The following is a 25,887-nucleotide window of genomic DNA, read 5'->3' as shown; positions in this document are numbered from 1 at the left end:
GTCTTAAAATCAGACAAAAAAAGACACTTTTATTTAAAAGATGCAGAACTGATTTCAGATTTCACCTATGTAAACTTCCAGACTAGATTTTCTTCACGAAATCGTGAAATATTCTAGTGTATTGTCACTATCTATCCTGTTTCCCGCCCGGAAAAAATCAAGATTTCCCGCGACCCGCCATGAAAATGACGAACTTCCCGCATCCCGCCCTTAAATTTTCTTTCATCCCGCATCCCACTAGCTAAAAAATGCTAACGCCGCTCCCGCCAACTCTATGTTAGGTTCGCAGTGGTGCGAATCGAACGCACGGTCTCCGGCCGGATTACCCAAGCGTTGCTGTAGTCGAGACGTCACAATCCTTTAATGATTAAATAAAAAAATCTAGTATATTCACCCACAGAACACGTAGGAGCTCTGAGGGAGTCTTTGAAAGTCATTGTATGCTCCATATATATGGAATTTGGTTCGGCCATCGTCCAGTACGGCACCCACGAGAAACAGTATTTTAAAAAATGTCTTTTTCTTTTAGTTTGTTTACTTGTTTGTTTCTTTGTTTGTTGATTAACCTGTTAAAAAGCCTATAGTCGAGTTGTCAACGAAGATACTGATTTCGTTCTATTTCAGTGAAACTCACCACCTTAATTTTTCTACTGCCCGCTAACTCACTTTTAAAGAGAAATTTTTTTTATGATAATTTTAGTTCCTATGTACTTGGCGTAGGCAAATTGCTTTCATTTTCGAGGTCTCGAGCCATTATAAGGAGTCTAATCGTTTTCAGTTTTTGTCACTTCTTCAACAACAGCTAGCAGCCAGAAAGCAACATTTCTCACTTCCGGGCAAACTTATAGACGATGTTGGCTTGTTCGTTTGTCTTCGTTTCTCATCTCTTTCTTCTCTTGAGCGTAAAAACAGGTTAGTCAACAGAACGCAACAGCATCAGGGGCACCCAACGAGGATATAGTTCAAAACCACTAAACATAGCATTGTTAAACGTATTTTAGTATTTAAACGGTAGATTTAGACATAATTTTAACCCCCAAACGTTTTTCATCTGCTCGGATTTCCTAGCTGAAAGTCTAGTGATCCGAAAATTATAGGGATCAAAACTTACCTTTTCGAAAATATCAGCCGGAAAAAAGGCTCCCGAAAATTCTAGGTGACCTTTTTAGGGTAAAAATTCGTTAGAAATGGTCAATTATAAGTCGCCTCTGTAAGAGTAAAGAAACTTAGCAATGCAAATTTGTTAGCGTCAAGGCATATAAAAGGGGAAAAGACCTCACTTCCGGTTGACATGTGTCGCTCAAAACGACTTTGCTTCAGGGGCACCCAGCGACTTTTTCCTGTAAAATAACTGTTCAAAGGAGAAAATATTGCCTAAAAATTTCTAAAGCTTGAGGAAAGCTTAAAAAGTCTGGATAACCATTCCATTCGTCTAAAAGATTCGGAGGTTTTCTGATAGCTTGACTACGATTTTCGGAGGTTGTGTTATTCACATTTTAATACTAGAAAGCGATTATTGTTTAAAAAGGTCTCCTAAAAATTTCGGTATAAAGGCAAAACGTCCCCTCAAAACTTCGACCGGACCTATAAGGGTAGCTAACACTTTCGGATGAGATACGAAAAAGCCACCTAAGACTTTCTTGAATACCAAAGTTCGCCTAAGACAAATAGTTAGGACAACTCCAAAATAACCAAACAGGCTTCTAAAGCACAGAGAAAACCAGTTGAGACACTTCTGGCGTATTTGGAAACATTCGGTCGTTGGGTGCTCCTGTTGCTTCTACTTAGTGCACTCTTTCTTTTTTATATGAATATATTTTGTAAGAATATCGACGCTGAAATTTGCGAAATTTTAAGAATATTTTAAGAATAAACCTGAGGCTGAAATTGTGAAAAGAATATAATTTCGTGCGAAAATCTGTAAACACAATACAATGATATGTTTTCACTTAACTGTATAAAATTATTCCTTTCTCTAAACGGCAAAACTAGCCAACAAACGAAACACTCTTTACTAGCGAGAGCAAAATGTTCAATGATGAGAGGAACATGTGATGTATTTGTGCAGTACGAAATATGTACGATACAAAAGACATGAACTGAACCGCAAACGTACCCCAATACATCCTTAAACGGAAATGTCATAAGCTATAATTAACAATATTACAAGATTATTTTCAGCCTAAAATCAGCAGAAAAATAGGAATATTCAGCCTGGGCCGGAAAAACAATATTCTTATAAAAAAGAAAGAGTGTATTGAGAAAATCTCGTTCCCGTGTAGTCATCTTCGTCTTAGAATCCAAAGGTCTTGTTTATTAACTCACTGTTAATAAAGCCAACTTTTTTTACGCTGCCCTCTTCCATCATATATTCGTCCCTTTTATTCATTTGTTGTTTAGAGGGACGTTTACACTGGGTTTCTTTTTCGAATTAAAAAAAGAAAAGGAAAGAAAATTATTTTCTTGAATTTTTCTCTTGATGGGATTAAATCTTCATCATCTCCCAGAGGTGGTTAAAGCTCAAATGAAAAAAAACTGCAAATTTTGAATTGCCAAATCCTGAAGGCAAATAATTAAAGAGATGGTATTGGATTGGTTACGCTATTGGATTTTGTCCAAAGATTCGAAAGTTCGAAGTACATTAAAAATTTTCATAACCGACCCCCGTAGGGAAGGATTTTAGGGATATTTTCCTTTCGAATGATCATTTGGAAATGTGCATTTATCATTCCTTGCTCTTCTAACATCTTGAGAGGTTGAGAAGGCAAGTACTCCGCACCTTAGACTCATCAAGACCGTAGCTCGACTTTTAGAACATATACAAAGCAAGTGTTGTCACTGGTAGCCCAAGCTCGAAATATGAGCATCGGCGAACAACGGCATTGTTGCGTAACATAAATGTAAAGGTTAAACCTTTATATATAGAGAAAACCGTTTCCATAAAAACCTATAAAACGGCCATAAAACGGCCCGTGGACCACACAGAAGAGACGTAACACACATTTTAAGTAAAAAAGCTGTTTTTTATTGAAATCCTTTCATTTTCGTAGGTTACAGAAACGATAGGTTTTTGTCCCATACGAATCCTTATATTTTGAATGTTACGCAACACTGCCGATGCTCGCCGATGCTCATATTTCGAGCTTGGGCTGCCTGTGAGATAACGAATGGAAAGGCTGGAAAGGAGAACTATCGTGTGTTACCTAGGTGGAATTTGAAGGCGACTGGAGCATTTGTAGCGACGTTACGGCCGTTTTCCTTCGGTGGATCAGTCGAGCCGCTTCGCTGGAGTGCCCAACCTTGGTGGCTTTATATAGAGAGAAAACAGAAACGATAGGTTTTTTTCCCACACAAATCTTTATATTTCGAATGTTACGCAACAATGCCGATGTTCGCCGATGCTCATATTTCGAGCTTGGGCTACCTGTGGTGTTGTAAGCACAAAATGCAAGAGCAACTATTGGGCTGTTGGCATGCGACCACACTAGCCTCTCTTGCAAGGGAAACCTAGACGGGAAAACTGCTTTGTCTTGTCTTATACTAAGCGCTGCTACATTTTTGTAGGGCAAGCTGGGCTCGGTCAATCTAGAAAACAATAGTTGATGTGATAACGTGCAGGAAAGTTTAAAAGTAAATTCATGAGTTTCTTTGCTACAGTCTGGAAAGTTCTTTCACTATAGTTTAATCATTTTTGGAGTGGAAGTAACCAAAATGGCCGCTATGATGCTGAATTCGCTTTCTTTTGATCATATTAATTGGAAAACGTCCAGACGGCGGTTAACTGAGAACTCGGCCGCAGAAACCAAGATCTTGCACATTGAATTTTTAACACAAGGGGCTTGGAAAGGAAAACATGCAGCCCTTGAAAGGGACGGCCCTGCCCAATGAGACTTTGTTTAACCATTCTTACAAGTCGAACATGCTATTGAACATTGATTGAACATTTGACTGTCTTTCCAATGTTTACAGGATGCCTCGAGTATCAAAGAACTGTCCACGTTTCTTTACGCGGAAACGACACCAAACGTTGTGGCTCCATTAAAAAGCCCTGTCGCACGATAACAAAGGCTGTTACCCGCGTGTCCTGGGGCGGGATGGTTATCCTGGACGGCAGTGGTACAGCAAAGCAACCATATGACTGCGCACAGTTAACCACGAGGGCCCATCATCCGGGAATCCGGGTAACAAGAAGCATCACAATGACCAGCTTACCATCAACAGAAGCCCACGTGACCTGTCCAAAAGGGTTTCATTTTCATGGATCAAACGAGTCTTTTCGTATGTCGTTAAGCGGCTTATCGTTCTCAAAAACGACTTTAAAATTTAAAGACTGTGGCGACGTGGAGATCATCAACTGTACTCTTCGAAAAAGGCATAGCGATAAAACTGCAGGGGAATCAGCCGTTGTTATTCGTGCGCAAAACATTTCGAAAGTAAATGTAACTATTCGAGACTCTGTCTTTCAAAACAACTCCCTGTGTGTTAGAATCAACTTTGAACAACGATCTCTCAAGAAAGACAGACTGTTTTCATTAAATGTGACCAAAACAAAGTTTTTGGAAAATGGCTTCCACACAAAGTCCCCTGAAAGGGGTGCTATAGTGTTTTCAACGAATGAAGCACTGAAGAAATTCTCTCAAACTATTTATCTGCAAATAACGATGAATGAGGTTCATTGCACTGGGGGCGGAGGTCATTTCTTGGATGTTGATTTGCCCACTGCTGTAACGACAGAAGCGTACCATAACATTAATTTTGAGCGCAATCATTTTATGACTTCCCGCAGCCTCTACTATTCCAGAGTGAGTAGGGCCACAGTCGCTTTTGTTGGTTTGCAGTGTGTAAATAACTCTGAAGTAAGATGTATCACGGTTCAAAGCTTTACAAACGCAAATAGAACGATCGACTTAAAAGTTAATGGGTCCCGCTTCTACAAGAATACAACGAATCAAGCCCCGACATTGCATGTTACAGGAATTACAGCTCAATCTGGAACAATTTACATCTTCAACACATCGTTTGTCCGTTCCGAAGTTGCAGTTAGCTTTACGTCGAATTTTAAAGTTCACTTTGAAGCTGTAACTGTGATTTCATCGTTACATGCGGTCCGAATTGTCGTATATGATAAGACTGGAATGAACGACAGCAATTTTTGTTTATATGCGAGCTTTAACAACTGTACATTTCGAAATAATTTAATGGACGTGTTTGGTTTGCTAAACAAAACTATCCGAGTTTATCTTAGAGTAACCAACACCGTTTTTGACGGCAAAGAAATACAAGAAAAACACGCGAAGAAGGATACATTTGGTATTCGCATCATCATCCCCCTTCTAGACAGTCAGACACCTTCGAAAGTAAACGTTGAAATAGAAAATGCAACCTTTGCAGGTCGACCAACTAATGCCTTTGTGTTTGTTGCCAAGGGAAACAAGACGATCACTCTGCGAGGCTGCAAGTTCCTTGACAGTTTCGGTCTAGAAACGAACGAGTGGATAATGAGAAAATACAAAAATTTGCCAGGGTATATGACTGGCCAGGGAGCGTTTCTTTTTCTTTTCGACTCCGATAAACTGATAGACACAGGATGTGTTAAAGGAGGGGAGAGAAACGACACCCATGCCCAATGGATTTACAACAGTAGTGTCCTTGTTGAAAACACGCTATTTCAAAACAACTTTGGGTGTGAGGCGGGTGCGATTCAAATCATTAACGGTTATGTTAAGTTTCGAAGATGTAATTTCACAGATAATTTTGCCTTGAGCGACACAGGTCATGTATATGTTGGATACGGCAGTGCGAAGGTCGAGTTCCAGAACTGTGCTTTCAAGGGCACAGAAAGAGAAGGAACTTTCAAAGGCATTTCTTTTACAGTTGGCAGATTTTTGCATTCGGAAAGCGGAGGACCAATCAAGATAAAGAACACTTCTTTTGATACAAAGTTATCTAATAGGTTGGTACCTCAGCCCATTCTAAGAATATTTTTCGGTGGGTATTTCGATATCGACCAGAACTCCATCATACAATGCCCAGTGGGAAGCTCGCTTCAATTTGACAATTTGACCCACTTCAGTTACGAAGGTGGACAAGACAGTACATTTTGCCGTGTAAACGTGACAACTGAATCATTCAATTGCGTAATGTGCCCTTCAAAAATGTACAGCCTTCAAAGTGGATTCTCCAGAGGACTGTCCGTTATCAAAGGCTTCAGATGTCTTGACTGCCCATTTGGAGCCCACTGTGACGGACGCAACAATATTGTCGCTAAACGAGATTTTTGGGGTTACAAAATTACAAACTCGAGCAATTTCTCTTCACTGGCATTTGTGCCTTGTCCCGAGAAGTATTGCCATAGTCAAAGTCACAACCACCAGAACTTCAACAGTTGCTATGGTCACCGGCAAGGTGATCTTTGCGGAAGATGTGCTCCTGGTTTTACCGAATCACTGTTTTCACCCGAATGTCGAAAAGCTGACGAATGTAGATGTAATTTTCAACTCTGGCTTTTCATGGCAATCTATAGCATCGTTTTGACCTTCTACTTATTAAAGAAACCTCCTCTTGTCCGTATTCTGAAAGATCAAATTTTCTGGTTTAAAAGGGATCGACGTCAACAGAATCTCGAGAAAGAAGAAAGCGAGAAAGGTTATGTGAGAATAACGTTTTATTTCTACCAAATATTCGATTTGCTAAGCACCACATCTGTGGAAACAATGATGGAAAAAGTTCCGTACATTTCCACGACGGTCGCTGCTTTTAACTTTGAACTCCATATCCTGGACAAAAACATTGGCTGCCCCTTTGCTGGACTGACAGCCGTCACTAAGGAAATGTTTCTCTCCGCGCTGGTCTTTGTGCCCATAGGTCACGTGTTCATGATCTACTGTCTTAATTTGGTGGTTTACCGAATATTGAAGAAACACAAGCCTTTGTTGGTTCATTATGTGGCTGTTGCTATGGAAATCCTGTTGCTTGGTTACGAGCGTCTTGCAGAAACGTCACTTAGGTTACTGCACTGCGTTCCGATTGGGTCCGAACTGCGTCTTTACTACGATGGTAACGTTGTTTGCTGGCAATGGTGGCAGCACGGTCTTCTGGCTTTTAATGTTATTTTCGTCGTTCCATTCGTCGGGGTTCTGTACCTGGGTTCTGGAAAGCTGTATAAAAAGACCATATCATGGAAACAGTTTATTGGTGCGTGTATTGCTCCTCTACCGTTTCTCATTTACTGGCTTTTAAAACGCTCAAACACAAGTCAGAGTAGGAACCCAGCCGTTGAGAATAGATACACCCGCCTTTCATCGCATCTTGGCAATGGAACCTCCTCACATGATAGCGAAGAATGCACAAATGAGATTTCCAGCATTTTGCTTGGCCCTTTCCGTCCACCTAATGCACATGATCAAGGGACGCTCTACTGGGAAAGCGTTCTGATTGGTCGAAGGCTTGTGCTTCTCATATTTCGCGCCTTTATTCCCAATTCCATGGTTTGTTTCTTGTGTATGTCAGTTGCCTGTGTTATGATGGCGGTTCATCATTTAATCAAGAAGCCATTCCAGGACCGTACAGCAGATAAAATGGAAACTTTTTCTCTGGTGACTTTGTCCTGTATTGCGATCATAAACGTGACAACAGCAACCCTTGCTTCCTCTGCAGTCCGCCCAGAAGGTCCAAACGAAAGCATCATTGTCGTCCTGCGGTGGATCCAAGTTGCCCTCCTCAGTTTTCCTTTCGCGGTGTTTGCGCTGTTGATCCTATTCGCGTTGTCGTCGCATCTTGTTCGATTTGTCATCTTACTGAAGCGAAAAATCTGGAAAGGCAGAACACCGAACGCCCATCTAAACGAGAGGACTTCCTTACTTCACATGTGAGTTGAGAAGCGAGAATAACTTTAACTAAACAAATCAAAGACAATTCAGTTAAAGGATCGAAATTTCGTTAAGAGTTCAGTGCTGAAATGTAATGAGAAAATTTGGTTCGAATTTCGTAATTGTAGAGATTTTAGCAAACACACGCAAGATAGACATGAAGGGTCGAATCAGTGCAAAACGGCAAATTTGGTCAATTTGGTGACGAGAAGAATTCTTCAAAAGTTTCTCAAAGCCAGGGGTTTTGCAATCCGCGTAGATCCGTTTCGAAGGCAGTGAAGTGTGCTGAAACGGGAATATCTAAGGGCGATTACTGTAAATACTGTAAACGTTGTAACAATGTCAGTCACCCGATAATACCCCTTTTCGTTTAGTTGCCCTGAACTATCTTTAGGATGAGATTTTGAGATTAATAGCGAATTTGACGCTAAATTTTCGGGGTGTGGGTGCGGGGGATCATAAGTTAATGCAACAGGAAAGTCGCAAGACACAAGGTTAAAAACTTGTTTGGCGGTGCTATTGCTGCGGCCACCGAAGGAGTTTGTCTAGTGTTTGCACTTTCGACCAGTACTTTGTCTTGAGTATTCATGCGAGGCTTATTCCTAGTAAACAAGACGCTGTGTGAGCGTATAATAAGGCGTCGTTGCACTAGGCGTATGTGAAGTTTATTTTGTGTATTAGGGATCGATGGCGGCTCCGGGCTGGCCCTGTTCATGTAATCATGCCCTCGCTGTGACTTGTATTGTCCCGCAGTTTGCACGTGTATGAGAGAATACAACTAATCTTGTTAACCCATGGGTTTTAAAAATAACTGTCACGCACGCAGTTTGCACGAGAAGATGTTGTACTTTGCCCGTTTTACGGTTCCAACGTGAAGGAATGCAACTTGTTTACGAGATTTGCTCAATACGATTTTAAGAAATCACCTCCTTTCAGAACATCTGCAATGAAATTATGCATCTTTCAATATTAAGACTAAACGGCTAACATCAACTCGTTCCAACAAAATTATCAAAATGCAGAAATACATTATATGTGGCACTCATCACATGTCATTCCCCTCACTGAAACAATCCCTTATTTATCTCACGCACGATCACGGAATTTTGAGTGACATCTTTGGCTCTCGACTAACTGAGGGCAAAAATATTGTCAAACTCTTGACTCAAATCCAAACCCTTCAATTCCAATTATTTTTGCACAGATTTACCTTCAAATTTCTGAAAAATCGCCAAGCTTCTAGGTAAGATAAAAATACCATAAGCTTAAGATTTATAAGTTCTATCTTTCCGAGCAAAACGTCGTCCTCTAAGAGGACATGCGCTTACTGGCAATGAATAGTCTGTACAATGAAAAAGGGCAATGACCAGTACCTATGGTCCGGAGGCGTTGCTTTAACATGTTCATCGCTTTTAAATTCTTCGTCCCTGCACTGTTGGGAATTGTGTTTCTTTGCTGCAAGGTTTTTGAGACCGTAAAAGTGGGATTAAGTACCCTGCTGACAGAGCCTTCTTTCCGGCGTGCCTAGTCGTTCGCGTGGCAGACATTCGCGTCACTTGGCTTGTTTACGTTCGCACGTATTGCGTGCCTATTGAAACTTTGAATCAAAACAAGGGATCTCGAAAACCCTATTGCTGGTTTTCAGTGTCACGCCATTCAAAATAGATCAAAATAAAAATCAAAACCGTTCAATAGATAATGTCCAGAATTTGGGAAATGAAACGAGGTAAATGTGCAAAGACCCTCGCCAAGGTTCAGGTCAGAGGAATATTTCGCATATGAGATATCCGAAGAAATGTTTTACCCAAATTTATAGAGATTTGTATCGAGACGCTATGCTGGTGCTCACCTGGATGAGCACTAACGTGGCGGACCGGAAACCAACAGAAACATCTGTTACCGAGTTTTGCTACAAAAGCGTGAATTTATTCTTCGAGAAACTCATAAACATTAAAGTAGTACTTTTTCTAATACATGAACTGTTTAGATAGCAAAATTTCCTGAAATAAGTCATTTTTTTTAACCTACATGACAGCTCTCTTGGCCGTCATGTAAATGCAGCGTCACCCAAAAGTTTAGAAATTCAAGCGTACTCTATCACAAAACCAAGAACCCTTTTGAAGCAAAAATTTGTATGAAAATTAGTTTTCAGCTGCTCTAATGCATCGTGTAAGTAAAATCTCGGTAGGATCAGTAGTTTTTTAGTTTGAATTTTAGTGACGTCATGTGAAAACCAACAATTTTGGGCGACGCCCAAATAAATAGCTTTAAAAGAAAATTATTTCATGCATATTGAGTGTTACATGTAATTTGAAGTTTACCAAATCAGGTTGATTTCTATAATGACAACAGATGACCATATCTAGACCCTAAGATACACTAAGGCTTTGATGATCTGCAATTCGAGGGATAAAGTTCCTTGTATGACTAAGGCTAACTTTTAAAAAACGTCTTGCTACTTGTTTTAGCAAAAGTAAAAATTATTTTCTATTTTTGAAATTTATGACTTAAAAATCAATTATTGTATTACCGTTTGGCTACCTTAATTTGTATAAAGGATGAGGCATACGACCTGGAATTCAGTTAAACACTGCACTTCTCTACACTCTCGGCCGGCACGGTGGGCCGAGAGGGTTTGGTGCACTTAACTCCAGTCTTCACTCCTGAATATTTACTTCCTCCTCAGCGGGCTCCAGTCCTTGCTCCTACCTGTTTACTTCCACGACGGGCCGAATAGGTCAGTGTTCACACTACACCATAGTAAGACACAAACCCTATCCGATATGTGATGATCCACTTTCGAGATCGGCGCGGCACAGCTTCGTTCCGTTACAGAAATCGCGCCGTCACAGCCGTTCTTGTGTGTGAACAGAAGCCCTACCCAGTATGATTTTTGTGGCGGCGCAAAAGCTATCCGGTAGTGTGAACATAAGCTTAAGTGAAGGATACAATGGAACACCTCTCAGGGGCGTAGCAAGGGGGGGTCCTGGGGTGCCCGTGACCCCCCGCAGACGTATTCCCCCCCCTTTGAAAAATCCTGGTTACGCCCCTGCCTCTCTCCTCCACAGAGGCTCCCGCTGCTTATTCCAACGAGAATAAAAATAATTAAAAAAACAGTAAGGGCGGGGTCCGTCTCTGTTCCCATCGACCCTTGCGCGCTTTTTCTTCCCTCTTCCCAACCTTCCTACGATGGCTAAGACACAAAGAGGCCTATGCGGAGGAGAGAAATGGAACGCCATTAGTCCTTGCAGTTACAGGAAAGTAGGGTATCAAAGTGTGATATAGAATGTCATGATGGATTAGTGTTAACCATAGAAATGGTCGCACGTAAAAAGAGAAGATCTGTGATGATAACGACTACCTGTTCCATGACCAGGCGTTCAGATTAGTGAGAGAGTCTAGTAGCCTGCAAACGCAGACGTATTTCCTCAGGTCGCTTTTCTCCACCCGTTACTTTTCAGGTGGACAAAAGTGACGACCAGCCTGAAGTACGTTGGCGTCCTCAGGCTAAGAGTCTAGTAATGCGAAGAGAAAAAACGGGCATTTTTTCATCGTGCCGCTTAACTTTGCGCTGCTACGCCGTTGTGTGTACGCCCAGAACAGGACATGATAGTGGTACCTCAGTGGTGCGAATCGAACTCGCGGCCTCCGGCCGGATTACCCAAGCGTTGCTGACTACAGACTGAGCTATGAGGCCGTACTGAAGGAGGGCGTACAATGATTTAAGATCTGGTCAAATGTATTGTAGCACTAAGTTAAGCAGGCTAAAGGCTGTAGTCGAAACGTCACGATCTTTCAGGGAGTAAATGAAAAAATTTAGCTTATTTACCCACAGAACACGTAGGAGCTCTGAAGGAGTCTTTGAAAGTCGTGGTATGCTCCAGATATGGAATTTGGTTCGGCCATCGTCCCATAGGGCACCCAGGAGAAACAGTATTTTTAATATCTTTTCCTAAGTTTGTTTACTTGTTTGTTTCTGTTGGTTGACTAACGTACCGTTAAAGCCTAGTCGTGTTCTCAACGAAGACAATGATTTGTGTTTTAGTCGGAAATTTCCCACCTTACCATATCTTAACAGTACATTTGTAAAGTCATAAGCAGCAATTTTTCTACTGCCCGCTATAACTCACTTTTAAACAGTAATTTTCTTATGGTAATTTTAGTTCATATGTACTTGGAGTAGGCAAATTGCTTTCATTTTCGAGGTCTACAGCCATATATAAGGAGTCTAATCGTTTTCAGTTTTTGTCGCTTCTCAGTCAATAACAGCAGCCTAGAAAGCAACATTTCTCACCTCCGGGCAAACTTATAGACCATGGCAGCTTGTGGGTTTGTCTTCGTATCTCATCTCTGTCTTCTCTTGAGCGTAAAAACAGGTTAGTCAGCAGTTGAACGCAACTGCATGTAGCTTAAGCATATTGCAGCCTCGCAAGCCCTTTTGTCAGGGCGAATCCGCTCTGACCTCTGCTTTCAAATCTCCTTGCGGTGGCCATACTCACTCTTCAAAATTAAACCCCTTTCTTTTTGTGTGTGTTTCTGGTCTGAATCAGATAGCGTAGTTCAATCTCATTGCTCGCATCATATGTAGAATTACTATGTCAGCATGATTTGAGCTTCGGGAGTACGACATCGAGGCACTCACACTGGAAATGTTTTTGGAAACCACGGTTATTTGCGGTCGGGTACAGCAGTTAGAATGCTCAATGTGACAGCTTGAATCTGAATGTTCAGTAGTAGCTTCTCCTGAGGTAAACGAATATTCTACGCCGTTGTATGGGTATATGTCAATTGAATTGTGCTCTGCGCCGGGTGATTTTATTTAGGGGCCTTTAGATTCAGGGGGAAAGACGACTACGAGGACATTCCCGAAAGCTTCGTTATACTTGATTCACTAGAAAAGTTAACACGATTATTTTTGTTAAAGTAAGCCCTCTCGCAAAATGCAGTGTCCACCACTACGACATTTTCGCTAAAACCCGAATTAAAGAAAAGAAAAGGAAAGAAAATTATTTTCTTGAATTCTTCCCTCGAGGGGATTAAATATTCATCATTTCCCAGTGGTGGTTAAAGCTCAAATGAAACAAAACTGCGGCAAATTTTAAATGGTCAAATCCAGGAGGCAAATAATTAAAGGGGAGGTATTGAATTGGTTACGCTATTGGATTTTGTCGAAAGAATCGAAAGTTCGAAGTACATTAATTAAAAATTTTCATAACCGACCCCCGTAGGGAAAGATCTTAGGGATATTTTCCTTTCGAACGATCATTTGGAAATGTGTATTTATAGGCCAGTTGTACTAAGAGGTCACGTGACCAACGCTTCCTTCAAACGATGAGTTGGAATATGGCTGATGCCAAAAATTGACAGAGCACATAAATATTATCTTACACCCAAAATTTGAGAGGAAATGCATTTAAGGGAAGTATTTTATGGCACTTTGTTTTTTCAGCAAAACAGTATGATTTGTATTGGCCGCCATGTTGGAGGGCATACTTTTGCCTTCCAACATGGCGGCCAAAACTACTTGTTGCTTGTATCTTGTTAAACGTTTGATAGTTACGCTCAGATGTGCTGTAAACGTTACCACATCATCTTTTCAACATTTCCCTTGAACTTTAAGTGCAAAATTTGTGTTCTGAAAGATGTAATTCCTAATTTTAAAAATCACATTTTGGTCACGTGACCGAACTTACTCATTTTAAGAAAAATACCGTTTACATAAAAACCCATAAAACGGCCATAAATCAGCCTGTGGACCACACAGGAGAGACGTTAAACACATTTTAAGCAAGGTAAGCTTTTTTAATTGAAATCCTTTCATTTTCGTAGGTTACAGAAACGATAGGCTTTTTCCCCATACAAATCTTTATATTTCGAATGTTACGTAACAATGCCAATGTTCGCCGATCCTCATATTTCGAGCTTGGGTTACCTGTGGTGTTGTAAGCACAAAATGCAAGAGCAACTATTGGGTTTTGGCATGCGACCACACTAGCCTCTCTTGCAAGGGAAACCTAGACGGGACAACTGCTTGGTCTTGCCTTATACTAAGAGCTGCTCCATTTTTGTAGGGCTTGCTGGGTTCGGTCAATCTAGAAAACAATAGTTGATGTGATAACGAGCAGGAAAGTTTAAAAGTAAATTCATATTAAGTTTCTTTGCTACAGTCTGGAAAGTTCTTTTACTATTGTTTAATCATTTTTGGCTTGGAAATTACCAAGTTGGCCGTTATGATGTTGAATTCGCTTTCTTTTAATTGGAAAACATTCAGACGGCGGTTAACTGAGAACTCGGCCGTAGAAACCAAGATCTTGCATATTGAATTTTTAACATAAGGGGATTGGAAAGGAAAAGAGCCCTTGAAAGGGACGGCCCTGCCCAATGTGACTTTGTTTAACCATTCTTGCAAGGGGAACATCTTGACTGAACATTTGACTGTCTTTCCAATGTTTACAGGATGTCTCGAGTATCAAAGAACTGTCCACGTTTCTTTACGCAGAAACGACACCAAACGTTGTGGCTCCATTAAAAAGCCCTGTCGCACGATAACAACGGCTGTTACCCGCGTGTCCTGGGACGGGATGGTTATCCTGGACGGCAGTGGTACAGCAAAGCAACCATATGACTGCGAACAGTTAACCACGCGGGCCCATCATCGGGGAATCCGGGTAACAAGAAGCGTCACAATGACCAGCTTATTACCATCAACAGAAGCCCACGTGATCTGTCCAGAAGGGTTTCATTTTCATGGATCAAACGAGTCTTTTCGTATATCGTTAAGCGGCTTATCGTTCTCAAAAACGACTTTAAAATTTATAGACTGTGGCGACGCGGAGATCATCAACTGTACTCTTCGAAAAAGGCATAGCGATAAAACCGCAAGGGAATCAGCTGTTGTTATTCGTGTGCAAAACATTTCGAAAGTAAATGTAACTATTCGAGACTCTGTCTTTCTAAACAACTCCCTTTGTGTTAGAATCTACTTTGAACAACAATCTCTCAAGAAAGACAGTCTCTTTTCATTAAATGTGACCAAAACAAAGTTTTTGGAAAATGGCCTCCACACACAGTCCCCTAAAAGAGGTGCTATAGTGTTTTCAACGAATGAAACACTGAAGAAATTCTCTCAAACTATTTATCTACAAATAAAGATGAATGATATTATTTGCGTTGGGGGCGGTGGTCATTTCTTGGATGTTGAATTACCCGCTGCTGTTACAAAAGAAGCGTACTGTAACATTAATCTTGAGCGCAATCATTTTGTGACTTCCCGCAGCCTTTACTATTCCAAAGTGAAGATGGCCACAGTCGCTTTCGTTGGTTTGCAGTGTGTAAATAACTCTGCAGTAACATGTATCACAGTTCAGAGCTTTACTAACGCAAATAGAACAATCGACTTAAAAGTTAATGGGTCCCGCTTCTACGACAATAAAACGAATCGAACAGTAGTGGCCGCTACATTGCGAGTGACGGGAACTACAACTCAGTCTGGAACAATTAACATCTTCAACACCTCGTTTGTCCGAAGCTCCGAAGTTGCAGTTAGCTTAACACCGAATTTCAATGTTTGTCTTGAAGGTGTAACTGTGAGGTCTTCGTTATATGGTGTCCGGATGGCTGCGTTTACCGCGGATGTTATGAACGATAGCAATCTTTATTTATTTGCAAACATTCACAACTGCACATTTCGAAATAACTTGATGGACGTGTACGGTTTGCTAAACAATAGCGTCCGCGTCGATGTTCGAGTGACCAATACAGTTTTTGACGGCAAAGACATACAAGAAAAAAACCGGAAGAACGCTACATTCGGTATTCGCATCATCATCCCCCTTCTAAACAAACAGATACTTTCGACAGCAAACGTTGAAATAGAAAATGCAACTTTTGCAGGTCGACCAACTAATGCCTTTGTGTTTGTTGCCAAGGGAAACAAGACGATCACTCTGCGAGGCTGCAATTTTCGTGACAGTTCTAGTCTAGAAATTAACGATTGGATAGGGAAAAAATACAAAAACTTGCCAGGGTATACAACTGGCCAGGGGGCATTTCTTTTTCTTTTCGACTCCGATAAGCTGGTAGAGAGAGGATGTGTTAAAGTAGGGGAGAGAAAGGACACCCATCCCCAGTGGTTTTACAAAAGCCGTGTCCTTGTTGAAAACACGCTATTTCAAAACAACTTTGGGTATGCGGCTGGTGCGATTCAAATTATTAATGGTTATGTTCAGTTTCGAAGATGCAATTTCACAAATAATTTTGCCTTGAGCGACACAGGTCATGTTTGTGTTGGATACGGCAGTGCGAAGGTCGAGTTCCAGAACTGTTCTTTCGAGCGCACAGAAAAAGAAGGAATTTTCAACGGAACTTCTTTTAGATTTGGCAGATTTCTGCATTCGCAAAGTGGAGGACCAATCAAGATAAAGGAAACTTCTTTTAATACAAATTTCTCTGAAAGGCTGATTCGTCAACAACCAATTATCAGGATATCCTCCGGTGGCTATTTCGATATGGACTCAAACTCTACCATTCAATGCCCAATGGGGAGCTCGCTTCAATTTGACAATTTTACTCACTTCAGTTATGGAGGCTGGCAGGACAGTACATTTTGCCGAATTAACGTTACAACTGAGTTATTTACATGTCTAATGTGCCCGTCAAAAATGTACAGTCTTCAAAGTGGATTTTCTAGGGGACTGTTCGTTCACAAAGGCTTCAGATGTCTTGAGTGCCCATTTGGAGCCCACTGCGAAGGACCCAATAACATTGTCGCTAAGCGAGATTTTTGGGGTTACAAAATTACAAACTCGAGCAATTTCTCGTCCCTGACATTTGTGCCTTGTCCTGAGAAGTATTGCCGCGGTAAAAGTCATCACCACCAGGACTTCAACAGTTGCTATGGTTACCGGCAAGGTGTTCTTTGCGGAAGATGTGCTCCTGGTTTCACTGAATCACTGTTTTCAACCAAATGTCGAAAAGCTGACGAATGTAGATGTAATTTTCAATTGTGGCTTTTCATGGCACTCTATACCATCGCTTTGACTTTCTATTTGTTGAAGAAACCTCCTCTTGTTCGTTTTCTGAAAGATCAAATTTTCTGGTTTAAAAGGGATAGTCGTCAACAGAACTTGCAAAGAGACTTGGTTCTTGAGAAAAAAGAAAGCGAGAATGGCTATATCAGAATTACGTTCTATTTCTACCAAGTATTCGATTTGCTAAGCACCACATCTGTGGAAACAATGATGGAAGAAGTTCCGTACATTTCCACGATGGTCGCTGCTTTTAACTTTGAAGTCCATATCCTGGACAAGAAAATTGGCTGCCCCTTTGCTGGACTGACAGCGGTCAGTAAGGAAATGTTCCTCTCTGCGCTGGTATTTGTTGCCATAGGTCACGTGTTCATGACCTACTGTCTTAATTTGGTGGTTTACCGAATATTGAAGAAACACAAGCCTTTCTTCGTTCATTACGTAGCTGTTGCTATGGAAATCCTGTTGCTTGGTTACGAGCGTCTTGCAGAAACGTCGCTCAAGTTAATGCACTGCGTACCGATTGGATCTGAACTGCGTCTTTACTACGATGGTAACGTTGTTTGCTGGCAATGGTGGCAGCACTGTCTTCTGGCTTTTAATGTTATTTTCGTCGTTCCATTCGTCGGGGTTCTGTACCTGGGTTCTGGAAAGCTGTATAACAAGACCATATCATGGAAACAGTTTATTGGTGCCTGTATTGTTCCCCTACCGTTTCTCGTTTACTAGCTTGTTAAACGTTCATACACCAAACAGAGAGGAAACCCCGCCTCTCATAATAGATACAGCCGCCTTTCATCGCTTATTGACGATGGAAATGCCTCACATGATATAGAAGAGTGCACCAACGAAATTTCCAACATTTTGCTTGGCCCTTTCCGTCCAACTAGTGGGCATGATCAAGGGACGCTCTACTGGGAAAGCGTTCTGATTGGTCGAAGGCTTGTGCTTCTCATATTTCGCGCCTTTATTCCCAATTTCATGGTTTGTTCCTTGTGCATGTCAGTTGCCTGTATTTTGATGGCAGTTCATCATTTAATCAAGAAGCCATTCCGGGACCGCACAGCAGATAGAATGGAAACTTTTTCTCTGATAACTTCGTCTTGTATCGCGACCATAAACGTGACAACAGCGACTCTCGCGTCCTCTGCAGTCCGCCCAGAAGGTCCAAACAAAAGCATCATTGTCGTCCTACGGTGGATCCAGGTGGCTCTTCTCAGTTTTCCTTTTGCGCTGTTTGCGTTGTTGATCCTATTCGCATTGCTGTCGCAACTTGTTCGTTTTGTCATCTTGCTGAAGCGAAAAATCTGGAAGGGCAAAACACCGAACATTTAGACGTCTAGAATTCTTCACCTCATGTGTGAATTGAGAACGGCTCAAGTAATCTTAAAGGCAAGAATAACCTTAATTAAATAAATCACAGATAATTCAGTTGAAGGAGCGAAACTTCGTGAAAGTTCAGTGCTAAAATGTAAATATAAAATTTTTGGTATGAATTTCGTCATTTGTAGAGGTGTTAGCTAACAAACGCAAGTTAGAACATGAAGGGTCAAAGTGATAAAATTTTTAAGGCCAATTTGGTCAATTTGGCGAGGAGATGAATTGTAGAAAAGTTTCCAAAGTCAGTGGTTTTGCCATCTAGGTAGGTCCAAGGGCAGTCTAATTCTGAGACGGAATGTCTAAGGTCGTTTGCTGAAAATTCTGTAAACTTTGGAACGATGTCAGTCACGAGTAAAAACCCCTTTTGTTTAGCCTCTGGCTCGGATTTTTTTAGGATGGAATTTTGAGAAATGTCGAATTTGACGTTAAATTGTCGGGTGTGGGAGCGGGGGGTCGTAAGGAAGATAGAAGGAGCTCATACTCTTTTCGTTAGTTAATTTAACAGGAAAGTCGCATGCACAAGGTTAAACTTTTTTGGCTTTGCTACTGCTGCGGCCACGAAGGAGTTCATCTAGTGTTTGTTCGACCCTTACTTTGTCTTGAGTAGTCATACGAGGCTTATTCCTATCTAGTAAAATAATTTTAGAAAAATTTCCCCCATGCATTCTGACTGTTAAATATGTTTGATGGCTTGGAAGTTTAAAGGCTCCTTGCTGACAATTTTCTCAACAATAGGAAGAATAGCGTCGCAAAATATGAAAGGAGAATGAAACAAAACTTTTGACCAGGAGATAAAAAAAAACTTACCAGCCAAATCAGGTTGATATCTACAATGGAATGTTAGTGAGGTCGCCTCCTAGACCTCTTGGTGAATCAGCCCTCTATAAGTTCACCCCCTGCTCTTCGAGTTAGCTCCTTCTTTCCTATTAGTAAAAAAGCCCTATAATATTTTTGTATTTGTGAATAACCAAAAATTTAACCCAGGTTAACGTTAGCAATTAATAAAAAATATCGAATTGTATCAGATAACATGGATAAGATGTTAAACTAGTGTCTAGATTTAAGGTTTAGTACACAAATGAACAGGGTGAAGAAAGGGTTTTGAAGCTGCTTGATAAACCTGGTCAGTTTTCATGTGTTACTGATTCCAGTCGCCCTTGCTTCGCCTTGCGAAATTGTGTTAGCCTGTGAACAGGCCTTTGGTCGAGCGGGGAACTAGGGAGAGGGAATCCTTGCTATTTTTTCCCCAAACAGAGAGCCTGTTCACAGGCTAAATAAGTGTCACTTTTCAGTTTGGTAACCTGAGAACCACAGACGTATTCTGGTCGTCGCTTCTCTCCCTCCGGCGGGTGAAATTAGAGCCGAAAAAACCGGATGCTCTCTCAGGCTAATAGTTTGGGAGAAAATACCGATTATCCCTGAGTAAAGAAAAATCTATCTATCAGAACGTTTACGAATCTCAGCCCATGCGAGTTCCCTATCTAATAAAAACCACTAGGCTAACATCTGTTGTTTTTAACTTAATAAAATCATTTTATTTTTAATAAAAGAAAACACCCTTCTACCCTCTTCCCTCAGCGAGCGAACAACGCAGCAGACCTCAGGGAGATGAATATTTTCGATTTCTACTCACAATACATCTGGTTTTTTTAACCACAATGCATGCAGCAGTTTTTTACTATTGATTCCTCTCTCGCCCATTACCTTTTTCACCCTTTGCACATCTCCCATAATTCACCTTGTTTGCGCCTCCCCCCCCCCCACCCCCGCCCAAATTTTGCATAACCTTTGCTTTTCATTTTTCCTGGGTGTTAAAGTCGTTCCAAGACGAATGTAAAGACAATTTTTATTCATCACTTTTGGGGGAAAACAAGGTGCATTATGGGAGGCGTGCAAATGGAGAATAAGCATTTCCTTAGAAACTATTCAGTCTTGAGAACTAGCCAATGAGATTAGTGTATGTAAGGGCTGTGTGAAATCACCGCGTTCACTACGCAACGCGTAGTTTTTGAGATGAGCGCAAGCCAAACTGCCCAGAACCAAGAGCCATAATGGGATGGCTCTTGCCAGAACCTAAAGCTTGATGAAATGTTTTCCACCAAAATCGCAATGCATTACTCATGACGAGTGGAAAAAGTGATGGTTTTTAATGGCGGATCAGCGCGATGGTTTGTGATGCGAGAGCAATTGTGAGTTGAGGTTGCGCTCAGTAACCAACCTTGGTTAGCTTCGGTTCACATTTTTTAGGAAAATAACACCAAACAAACATCGAGCTGCAATACCATAGAGCCATGATGGCCATGAATTAAGCCCAGGTTGCACAGAAAACGCAAACAGCGAGCTGCAAAACCATAGAGCATGGCCGTGAATTGAGCCCAGGTTGCACAGAAAACGCAGCAAAAAAACCAGGTTTAGGTAAGTGAAATGCGTTTCTACATTCAACTATTCAACTATATTGAATTTCTCATGTAGTCCAGAGAATGGGCACATGCGGTTTACGCACGGAGCTTGGGTGGCCTGTGACCCAACGAGACAGAATATTGGGGGACTGGGTACCAATTTAAAGATGGCCGCCTCCGTGGCGGTCTTTTCCAAACTTCTGTGAAAACGACTTTTTTTCACCCACAACACACTGAATCCATAGAGTTAAACGATGAATGTAGGTAAACGAGAAAAAGAAATCTCATTTCAGCGTCCACACTATGCAGTGGATTTGGTGGGAAAAGCGTTGGATTCTGAAAGTGCGAGTGTTGTTTGTATGGCTAGAAGCGAGTCCAAGCTTTTCATTGCATTTAAGATCTTCCAGCAGTTTCGGCGACGAGCTCTGAAACCTGGGTTGATGGTTCTTTTGGTTAACGACGAGAGTGGTAAGCTTAAGATCACAAGGAGAGTTTATGTAAAACTGCAGTGCTAAAATCAATTGCTATATCTTACATGTAGGAGTCGAGTCAGTCGAGTTAGAGATTATAATTACTTAGAGTGGCAATAGCTCTCAGACCTGCCAACCCTGATAAAGGAAAATCTGGAAATCCCTCCCCCTCCCCCTCCAAAAAATCTGGAGATTCTACAAAAAGTGGTGAGATTCTTTTTTTTTTTTCCTGATCAAGATTAAACACGGCCCTCTTTCTGTTAGGAGCATTCACTGGTTATATATCTGAATATTATCTTGTGATCTTTCTTGTAACAAGATGCCATTTTTTATGATTCTTAAGGGGCCAGGGAAGAGGTCATCACTAGGATGAAACTCATAGTAACTGAGTAGTTTCTTCCAGATAAGCCAACTTCATGGCTAAAAATGTTAGACAAAAAGCCTTGTAGGCTTGAATGGGCAATGGCACTCTCCATTAAATTTCCATTTTTATCCAGCAAGGTACCATTTCATTTTAGAATGATTTCGTAAAAAAAAAAACATGAGAATGGGAGTCTTGTCGGGAGGGCCAAGAGAAAAGTTAAAAAATAGTGAGACTGACATGGCCCCAAATCCCCCTAGAAACTTGAGCCTTTGGGATGTGCAAGTTTTGCCTTTGGTGTGAGTTTTTTTTATCTCTGCCTTCTCCTTAGCTTTTTCCACCTACTTAAAACCTTATTGACAACCCTGTACTTTACATTAAATGTAAAGTGATTTGATTTCTATCCGACAGTGAAACCTGTATTAAGCGGACACCGTATTAAGCAGACACCCTCTATTAAGCGGACAGTAGCCGAAGTCCCCAAATTTATTTACTTTATTTACTTTACATAAAACCATTATCAGGTGGACACCTCTATTAAGCGGAAACAGACGCGGACACCTTAAAAGTACCTGGAATAGTCATTTCTATTGTTGACCACCTGTATTAAATGGACACTTGCAATTAAATTCCACCACCCAACATGCCAGATGCTGGAAATGCGAAAGACTGCCACCCATAAATTTTTCGATTTTTACATTAAAAAACATGGCTTGATGAACTTATTTGATTAGTTTCACAGTTCAGTATTGTTTTCTATTTCATTTTGCTTCTAATCAGCTTGTTTCACTCATCTGATTTCTTCAAATTTGAGTTGTAATTATATGTTTTTGGCACTATGATCAATTGGTCCACTTTAATAAGGAAATTAATGCAAATATACTGTATAGCGTCATAGTCTCTGGGAATATTCTAAACATTTCCACTGTTCATTTGAATGGCATTCGACACCTCATATGACATTATCTATCGAAACCTGTATTAGGCGGACACTCTGTATTAAGTGGACACTACAACATTCCCCGAGGGTTTGTGCTTAATACAGGTTTCAATGTATTATAATCTGCTGATGTTTTCACTGAAAGACATGATGAGTCAATCATTCAACAGAACTTATTCACAATTGTTTCTTGACTAATCAGAAGGAAACTGGCTTTTTTACTTGTGGGTAGAAAATGTACCATATACCCTCTTTCCCACTAGAGACATACAGTCTGTGTAGAGATGTAGGGAGGGCATAATCACAGGATGGATACAATTCCTGACACTGGGCTGTGGGAAAATTAATGATAAACAGTCAACAATACATGAATACATGTATATTTATTTCCAGACCTACTTAACTCACAAAATAATACGTATCCATCAACTTTATTTTTCCATTTCATTAATGATAAGCTAATGACAAGTTGTGCTGCATGCGTGTGATGTAACAAGGGTTGAAGTTACCCATCAGTAATTGGGCCACTTAATCATTTTTTCCTTTGTGTCTTCAGCTCAGTTGGTGAAGCCATTCCTGAATGCTATGGCAAACCAAAGTATGTTTTCTGTGAAAACTTATTTTGATGAAGATGAGGTTACTGGAAACAATCAATGGTTGCCTCATAAAAGTGATATTTTGGTTGCAACAGCCTCCAGTTTTCTACAGTTTATAGAAGTTGGAGTGTTAAATTTAACATCTATCAGCTTGATTATTCTGGACCAGTGCCATCATGCTACTTCTCCGGGTCATCCGTTCGCACTTATTTTAAATCATGTAGATAATTGTGAACTGGATTTTAGGCCAAAAATTGTTGGGCTGTCTTCAGAGATTTCACGTCAACTATCATGTCTGCAAGGTACTGAACGGTTTCTTAGCTCAGTGGAGGAAACATTTAATTGCAAGGCATCTGTTTCTTATGATTTGCTGGGCTTGAACAGATATGGAGAACGTAGTGATGAAGAGTTAGTGTACTACACTTATGCTTCTGAGGACAATCAACTTACTTGTAAGCTCAAGGAAATTCTTCAAAATGCTGTCATATTTCTGAAAGATATCAAAGAGCAAGATGCAACTCAAGAATGTGTCAAGTTTGTCAAACATGTTTTAAATGAGTGCCATAAGGTTCTTTTGTTGTTTGGGCCAGAGCACACTGCTTATATTGCCAAAATTACAATAAAAGAGATCATGAAGTTTGAAAAAAAATGTTCTGAAAACTGTGACCTGCTCGTTCTCCAATATTGCAGGACACAGCTAAGTTTAGTTGTCAACTTGCTGGAGAATGGTACTTTTGAAAGATGTGAATTGACTGATTTGACAGAGAAACTGCTGTTTCACATGTCAACGCATTTAAAGCCTGATTACACTGCAGATTGTTCTTTTCAAGGGTCCATTTGCCAAAAAGGTCTATGTGCAGATTCAGGCCCCTTATCGGATGATCAAACTCATATGGCTGCAGATAATCCAACAGGATTTCCTGAGCAACAACCTGTTGACTTGTCGGCTTCAACACAACTTCCCCACAACTGGACAGTAGCCTCTCAACCACAAAATGTGCCAGCAACGTATGGATCAAAGATTCAATGTGATGATCCCTTGTGTGTCATTCTTGTCCCTAGTACCATCGTTGCAAAGGCTCTGAATTCTCTCATCAATAAGCTATCAGATAAAGTTCCTGAATACAATTTTCTTAAGAGTGCGTGTGTCTGTAGTAAGAAAGCAAAACAAGACGTTCTTGAGCAAGGCCTGATTGATGAAGTGGAGGATAAGGTAACCGTTATGGATTGCATTCAAGATGGTTCCGTAAATGTCCTTGTTGCAACTTTTGAGATTGAAAAGGACCTGTATGCACGCAGATGTAGCTTGCTGATACGTCAAGGGATGCCAAAGGACTACAAACATTATTTCAGTGTGAAGGGGAGACTGAAATCTGCAGGGGCCAAATTCATTGTTCTTGTTAGACAGACAGAAAAGGCAAAGGCTGAGGAGAAGTTTGAGGTACAGTGTATAGCCAGTAATAAGACGTAATGAATTTAGTTTATGGTGTGATTTTAAATGAGCCCAAGGTGAAATCTTGAAGTAAATCCCATATTTGAGTGTGGAAAAATAATGAAAGCACTGAAAACAATCAAGAGGGTTGATTTCTGAGGTCTCTTTGACTATTACAATGCAGTATCCAGGGTTGTCAAAAATAGTTGCAAAAATCGCTGCCTACTTGGTTAGTTTTGGCTGGCTACTCTGCTTGGCATTTCTTCACGGATGGCGTTTTTTAAATAAAATATCCCTGGACTTGCTGTTTACTTTGACAACTCAGCCGTCTACTTCAAAACTTTCTGACAACCCTGAGTAACAGGTGTACTGCTGCAATCGTGACTTTATTTTCATAAGTATTGTTACACCAAAAATCAGAAGATACATGTAATATCATTGTGATTGATTATGGACCAAGATGTTCCTCTATCTGCTATTTTCAATTCACTGCAATTGCAGTGCAATTCACTTTTCAGGGCCCCCAAATGAAAATTTTTCTCTGGGGAGGCTCCCAGACCTGTTCTGGAGGAGGGGGATGATACCCCTTTGCATCCCACACTTGACATTGAGCACTCTACCACCTAATCTATTGCTGTCTACTTAAATTTACTTCCTTCTTCTTTAAATTTCTTGTAGAGCAATGGGATAGTCCCCACCCTTGAAAGAAGCCTGGACTCAGTTTAATAACACTTTTACTAGTGTATTGTACAATAAATTGTAGGTATTGTTTTAGAGTTTGAAAACAATACCTACACCTTTTCATGTAAATTATAGGACGTGTACATGTAACACTTGTCAAAGTTTTGTTGAATTGACCCCTTGTTGAATGTCAAGCAGTGTGGATGTGCAGTAATCTCATTTGATGTCTGGCTGAATCTGTGAGCAGGTGAGATGAAGCCAATCCTACATTCTGATTGGCTACCCAAGTGGGAAAGATGGGCCCATCTTGCCCACTCGGGATTTCCCATACTGGTAGCGCAAGAGTTTTTATTTGGCCATAAGATTAACTGTTTATTGACCAAGCTTGTTGGGTCAAGATGGCTGGGTATTGGCCTCTTTCTTTTTTGCATCTTTATTGACCTTGGTCTTGTCTCAGTCAATAAAAATGCAAAAAAGAACTTGGCCAATATCCAGCCACCTTTATAATAATATTACCTCATGCTTGGTCAATAACACATAAAAATTTTTTGAATCAAGCAGATTTTTAAAGGGATAGAAAATATTTTAGCTGAGAGATGTCTCAACTGCAGACTCCCATGCTGTGAAGTAAAGAAACTCTTCCTTGAGGATCAACCAGTTACAGCATATGAACCTTACAGAGAGGGTGGAGCAAAGGTGGATCTTTTGTCAAGCATTTCCCTCCTCAACAGGTA

At 40.7% G+C, this 25,887-nt stretch overlaps 2 protein-coding genes across 2 annotated transcripts in view; both read left to right on the top strand.

Moving 5' to 3' along the window:
- Window positions 1-811: 811 nt before the first annotated feature.
- LOC140944523 (uncharacterized) lies at window positions 812-7,871 on the top strand. The gene is made up of 2 exons (XM_073393647.1): window positions 812-912; window positions 3,970-7,871. Exons 1-2 carry the CDS (start codon window positions 852-854, stop codon window positions 7,869-7,871), a joined length of 3,963 nt encoding a protein of 1,320 aa, XP_073249748.1. The 5' UTR covers window positions 812-851.
- Window positions 7,872-20,861: 12,990 nt separating this feature from the next.
- Window positions 20,862-25,887, top strand: part of LOC140944522 (endoribonuclease Dicer-like) — a 33,063-nt gene continuing 28,037 nt past the window's right edge. The window contains exons 1-3 of the mRNA XM_073393646.1: window positions 20,862-21,141; window positions 23,001-24,481; window positions 25,715-25,884. Coding sequence (XP_073249747.1) covers window positions 20,928-21,141; window positions 23,001-24,481; window positions 25,715-25,884 — 1,865 coding nt within the window. The 5' untranslated portion in view covers window positions 20,862-20,927. The remainder of the gene's footprint in view (window positions 21,142-23,000; window positions 24,482-25,714; window positions 25,885-25,887) is intronic.

The sequence above is a fragment of the Porites lutea genome, chromosome 7 (assembly GCF_958299795.1).
Source record: "Porites lutea chromosome 7, jaPorLute2.1, whole genome shotgun sequence".
NCBI classification, from domain to species: Eukaryota; Metazoa; Cnidaria; class Anthozoa; order Scleractinia; family Poritidae; genus Porites; species Porites lutea.
This window is presented reverse-complemented; position numbering and strand designations above follow the sequence as displayed.

Bases quoted from the DNA above. Each gene is read 5' to 3' on its own strand.
- LOC140944523 (XM_073393647.1), top strand. From the start codon at position 852: ATGTTGGCTTGTTCGTTTGTCTTCGTTTCTCATCTCTTTCTTCTCTTG. The intron at 913-3,969 runs GTTAGTCAACAG...CAATGTTTACAG, and splicing joins TCTCTTGAGCGTAAAAACAG to GATGCCTCGAGTATCAAAGA.